At 34.3% G+C, this 5,942-nt stretch overlaps 1 protein-coding gene across 1 annotated transcript; it reads left to right on the forward strand.

Moving 5' to 3' along the window:
• Window positions 1-1,283: 1,283 nt before the first annotated feature.
• LOC146537425 (uncharacterized) lies at window positions 1,284-4,827 on the forward strand. Its single transcript, XM_085188201.1, has 4 exons — window positions 1,284-2,919; window positions 3,001-3,110; window positions 3,192-3,307; window positions 4,734-4,827. The coding sequence occupies exons 1-4, from the start codon at window positions 1,284-1,286 to the stop codon at window positions 4,825-4,827; spliced, it is 1,956 nt and encodes a 651-aa protein (XP_085044327.1).
• Window positions 4,828-5,942: the final 1,115 nt, after the last annotated feature.

Raw genomic sequence — 5,942 nt, forward strand, 5'->3', positions numbered from 1 at the left:
GAAAATGAACATCAGCGACTGAAGCTGCTTCGTAGCGCTACCTCGTAGCCGGTTCGTAGCACGCTTATCATAATACACGTATACGTGTAGCGTGTAGCGTGTACGTAGCTACGAACTTTTTTACTAACAAATACAAAAGACAGTATAGGGAAATTAGACTATACCTTCATTTTAAAATCAAATAAATCAGCTTCACACTGTATACCATAATAATAAGAATTTTATATATATATTTTAGTATAATAAGAATTTTCTCATTAGTGTTTATTTTTTTATTATATTTCTTCTTTTGTAATAGTCATTAATTTATAATTGTGCTTGTTTTTTTTTTCTGTCATACATTATTTTTATTTATTTATTTTTTAAATTATTTATTAAGTATTTTTTTTTATATATAAGTTTTGTTCTTACTAATCATATTTCTTTGTGTTCATGGTACACATGGAAATGTTTATATTGTTTTTATTTAATTTTTACTTTTTTTATTTGTTTTGTTTTTATTTTTCTTTCTTGGTTTCTCTTTCCAACTAGCGGGTGGTTTAGCAAATTTAGAAGCTAAAACGGGTTATCGTTATACTTTTTACATTTGTATTTTTTTTTTTTAATTATTATTATTTTTATCTTATTTTATTTTTATTCATATTTTGTTATTTATTATTTATTTATATTTATTTATTTATTTTATATAACTTATTTATTATTTATATATTTCCCTCATACTTATAATGGCAATCAACATTAATACTTCCAACGATTCTTTCCTTTCCTTTTCGGCTATTTCTGATGGATTAAGCAGTAATGACAGCTTTCTAAGTATCCCCACGCTAAGTGAAACATTAGATTCAAATTTCTCAGACGTACTGAAAAATTTTAACATTATTCATTTGAACTCGCAAAGTATTCCTGCACACTTCCCAGATTTCTTATCTTCTTTCAACAATAATAATGTACATGCTATTCTAGTATCAGAGACATGGTTAAAACCATGCCTCCCTTCGGCTTCTTATTTACTACCCGGGTTTCATTTGATCCGTAACGATCGTATAGGTCGAGTAGGAGGTGGCGTTGCCATTTATCTACGCACACACATTCCTTATAGCTTAGTAGACTTTTCCAAAAGTGACCCAAGCTCTGGTCCAGAACATCTCCTTATTGAAGTCTGCTTTACTCATACTAAGATTCTTCTTGGTGTTTACTATAACCCTAACCTTGCGGTCGATTACTTTTTATCATTTGAAACCCTGCTAGAAAACTATAAACCTTCCTACGATCACACTATTATAATGGGCGACTTTAATACTTGTATGTTGAAGAAAAATCATCGTTCGTCCCGCTTAAAATCTATAGTCGATGGTGCTAACTTACATCTACTCCCCCTATCCGCTACTCATAACTTCCCTAACTGCGTTCCCTCATTACTTGATCTTATGATTGTTTCTTCTATTGACCATGTTGAAAAACATGGCCAATATCCTGCCTTAGCATTCTCTTACCATGATCTCATATATTTATCTTATAAAATTAGGCCCCCTAAAGCTAAATCAAGAATCCTTCTGCAACGTAATTTTGGTGGTATAGATTTAAATTGCTTGCGTGAGGACGCGGCTGCAATCGATTGGTCGAGTGTACTAATCTGTACTGAAGCTGATGATCAGCTGGCTCTTTTCAATTCGCACATATTAAAATTATATGATCATCATGCTCCATTGCGTCCCGTACGAATAAAACATTATCCTGCTCCTTGGCTAACAGACAAAATTAAAAAGCTGCAACATAAAAAGAATACTGCTAAAATGAAATTCAAAGAAAATCCTAATGATACCAATCGGCAAAATTACAATAAAGCTCGCAACCGCTGTAATATGATGTGTAGAGATAACCAACGACGCCATATACACAAATCTGTAATAGAGGAAAAAGACTCATATAAAGTTTGGAATTTTTTAAAATCTATCGGAGTTGGAAAAGCGAAACAATTTATAAATCCCAAGAATATCAATTTAAATGAACTTAATAGACATTTCTCTTCTTCCTGTGTTATTAATAACGCAACAAAATTATCTACTATTAACCATCTTAATGCTTTATCCACTCCAGGTGTTCCTAGTTTTTTCTTTAGTTTATTTGCAGAAAGTGATGTTAAGAAGACAATTTTAGCCACTAAATCTGATGCTGTCGGTGCTGACGGCATTAGTCGCAAAATGATCAGTCTCATCCTCGATATCTTATTACCTGTAATTACATGTATATTTAATCACTCTATATGCTCAAAGCAATTTCCTTCAATATGGAAAGATGCACAAATAATTCCTTTACCCAAAAAACCTAATCCTGTTGATTTCTCTGATTACCGTCCTATTTCTATTCTTCCTTTCCTATCCAAAGTCCTTGAGCGCTTAATTCAGACCCAACTCACTCAGTTCCTTTACCAACGTAACCTTATGAACCCTTTGCAATCCGGTTTCCGTCCTGGTCATAGTACGACAACGGCATTAGTAAAAATTACTGATGACATTCGTTCTGGCATGGATAGGCAACAAGTCACAGTCTTGGCGTTGCTGGACTTCAGCAATGCCTTTGGCTCCGTTGACTTTGATATCATGCTGGCTACTTTAAAGTCACTTAACATATCTCCTGATGCAATTAACTGGCTTCGTGAATACCTGTACGGACGTCGGCAACGTTTGCGAATACAAGATTCGTACTCTGATTGGACTCCTGTCGTTGCTGGTGTTCCGCAGGGTGGCGTGTTGTCTCCTTTGCTATTTTCTATGTTTATTAATACTATTTCTGATACTATTTCTTCTCTCTACCATTTATATGCAGACGATTTGCAGATATACAATCAAGCTAATATATCGGACTTACCCACCGCAATCAAGGACATTAACAATAGCTTGGAGAGTATATCTTCTTGGAGTAAGTCATTTGGTCTACATCTTAACTCAAAAAAAACTCAACTGATTTTAATTGGTAGTTCAAAACTTATTTCAAAAATAGATGTATCGACTTTACCACCCGTACTTATTAATAGTGACATTATACCATTCAGCAAAACTGTAAAAGATCTTGGTATCACTCTGGATAATAATATGTCTTGGGATTCACAGGTAAGTGAGGTTAGCAGAAAGATATTTGCATCCTTAGGTTCTCTTAGACGTTTGCGTAATTTTCTTCCTATACTTACTAAGATTTCGTTAGCAAATACTCTCCTTCTACCGATTCTTGATTATGCTGACACTTGCTATCTTGACTTAAGAGAGGAGCAATTAAATAAACTTGAGCGTATTCAAAATTTATGTATTCGGTTCATATTTGGCCTACGCAAATTTGATCACATCTCTGATTTCCGTAAAAAACTCAAGTGGCTCCCTATCCGCCTTCGCAGGAATACTCACATCCTTCATCTTCTTTACTGTATTCTGTTCAATCCAATTTCGCCTCCTTACCTTAAAGAACGTTTTGAGTTTTTGGGCGAGACACATTCTCGCTCTCTTCGCTCTGAACGTAATCTTATCCTCAAAATACCTTCTCACACTTCTTCCTTCTACAGCAGTTCATTTACTGTAACAGCGTGTAGGTTGTGGAACGCCCTTCCTTTAGTGGTCAGAAATGCCAAAACATTTCTAACCTTCAAGCGTCGTTTAAAGTTACACTTTATGTCACTTTAAGACTTAGGTTCTTTTTCTTTTTTTTTTTCTCTCTGCCATTACACATTTTATTCTTACCATTTAGTTCTTATCTTTATCTATGTATGTATGTAGTTTATATGTATATGTGTATGTATTTGTATGTATATATATTGATACGGCTATATTTATTTACGTATGCTTTGTATGTGTTATTTATGGTAAATATATTCTTATTTATTTTATACCCTTAATTATATTTTTTTTTGCACCCTACCCCTATCTTAATTTGCTATGTCCTCTGCCTTAAGGTTGCCTGGCAGAAATTGCTATTAAGCAATAAGGCCGCCTTTTGTACATTTATATAATGTTATTGTATTTTTTGTGTCTTTTCTTGGGTGTACAATAAAGAGTTATTATTATTATTATTATTATACCGCATACAGCAGGGTAGGCAGAGGGTATTTAGTGTTAAGACACTCCGTCCCCCACTTTTTGCCGAATTCTGGCATGTTAAGTGGCGGATCTCAACGCTGCGTTTTGCCTCTTTACCAAAATTTTACCAAACAAGTCCATAATTTATTTAATTCAACTAAACCTCGTTAATAAATCTTCCTTTTCTCGCATCATGTCCAATAGACGCTGGTCGTTGCGCATACGAGACGGCACTTTGTAGTACAAAGTTGTAGAAGTGATTATTTGGCGGATATTGCGACTTAACAGCGCCGGCACCTTATTTGTGTGACAGAGGCGGCCCGGCGCGCTCACTCGTGAACATTTAACGAACCGACCTAAAATACTTTTAAATAAGTCCAAATAAAAAACAAGTTGAAATAGTCCAAAAAAATTTCTGCGTTCAAATCTGAAATACAAGAAGAATTGTCTCTTAACAACTAAATATATAAAAATATTTTTTTAGTAGCTGTTCCTTATAAAATAGCCCACATAAAACAACACAAGATAAAATAGCCCAAAAAAAATTACGTTCAAATCTTAAATACAAGAAGAATTGTCTTTTAACATCTAAAGATCTTAAAATATTGTTTAATAGCAGCTTCTGTCAGGAAATAGTAAATGTTTTAGCTTCACAAACCTTATTTCCAGACAAAAGAAAGCGCGCAAAGTTGAACAAGCACAGGTTAAATTAAAAGACGTTCTAGATAAGAAATGGCTGGCGGCGGGCAGCTCGCTATTATAATCGCACAGACTCGACCCGGGCATGTTTCGGTTCTCCACTGAACGCAAAATGTCACCCATTATTTTTTCTTGAAAAAAAGTTTGAAAAAATGCTTTATTGTTCTCATTTCACGTTTAAAGGAAAAAGGGGCAGGTTGCTGTCGGTGATAACGTTGGGCCTGCTTACAGATTAAGGCACAGCATATATATATACTTTTATATATGTTACGTATATATACTACTAGCGGCCCGCTCGCGGTTACACCCGCGTGAACTATGTTATTATTAAATGCTGTCTCCATGACTACGTCCTAGTGACGTCTATGTAAAATTTGAGACTTCTAGCATTTGTAGTAACGAAGTTTCATACAATCTTTCGACCCCAGGAACAACCACTTAGAAGTCGAATATTGCAAATTCCCGTCTTGTGAGCACCTTTGTCCTATAAGTAACTCCTATGCAAAATTTCAGATTCGTAGCACTTGTAGTTTCTGAGGTTTCGAGATGAGTGAGTGACCTTTCGATTTTATATATATATACAGGGTGTCCCAGGAGTCAACGATAAAACGAAAACAGGTGATAGACCAAGTCGTGACAGTTATGAGAAAAATATAAAAAAAAATCTGTGTCATCTATTTTTCATATTATATTGATTTAAAAAAAATCGGAAAAACCGACACCCTGTGATGGTTTTTCAAGTCCTAAGACTACAAATATTACTCTTTTTTCATTTTTTTTTCTGTAATGTAATCATGAGTAACCCTTCTATGAATTACGGTTTAAAATTGAAACATACCTGCATCGGTTTTCAATAAAATGCCGTGTTTTTGCCAAACATTAAATTCAAAATATTTAGTACACCCAACTTTAACCGACTGTACTATAAAAAAAATGTACTACACTGTTTTTGCAAGTAACTTTAAAAGTTGGCGCATTTAATCTGGATTCCGAAATGGTACGATACTTGCTGGATTACTTCTTTGTTGAAGAGAGAAAAATCGAAATACACGATAATCGGGATGACGTTCAACATTTTGGTATCTTTTCCGTAACATTCTAGCTGCAGCATTAGCATTACATAACCATTCTCCATGAATGAAATGCATATTGACAATGTGTCAAAGACCGAGTATATGG

This window comes from Heliconius melpomene, chromosome 7 (genome assembly GCF_056956725.1).
Source record: "Heliconius melpomene rosina isolate 202511_hmr_F chromosome 7, ASM5695672v1, whole genome shotgun sequence".
NCBI lineage: Eukaryota > Metazoa > Arthropoda > Insecta > Lepidoptera > Nymphalidae > Heliconius > Heliconius melpomene.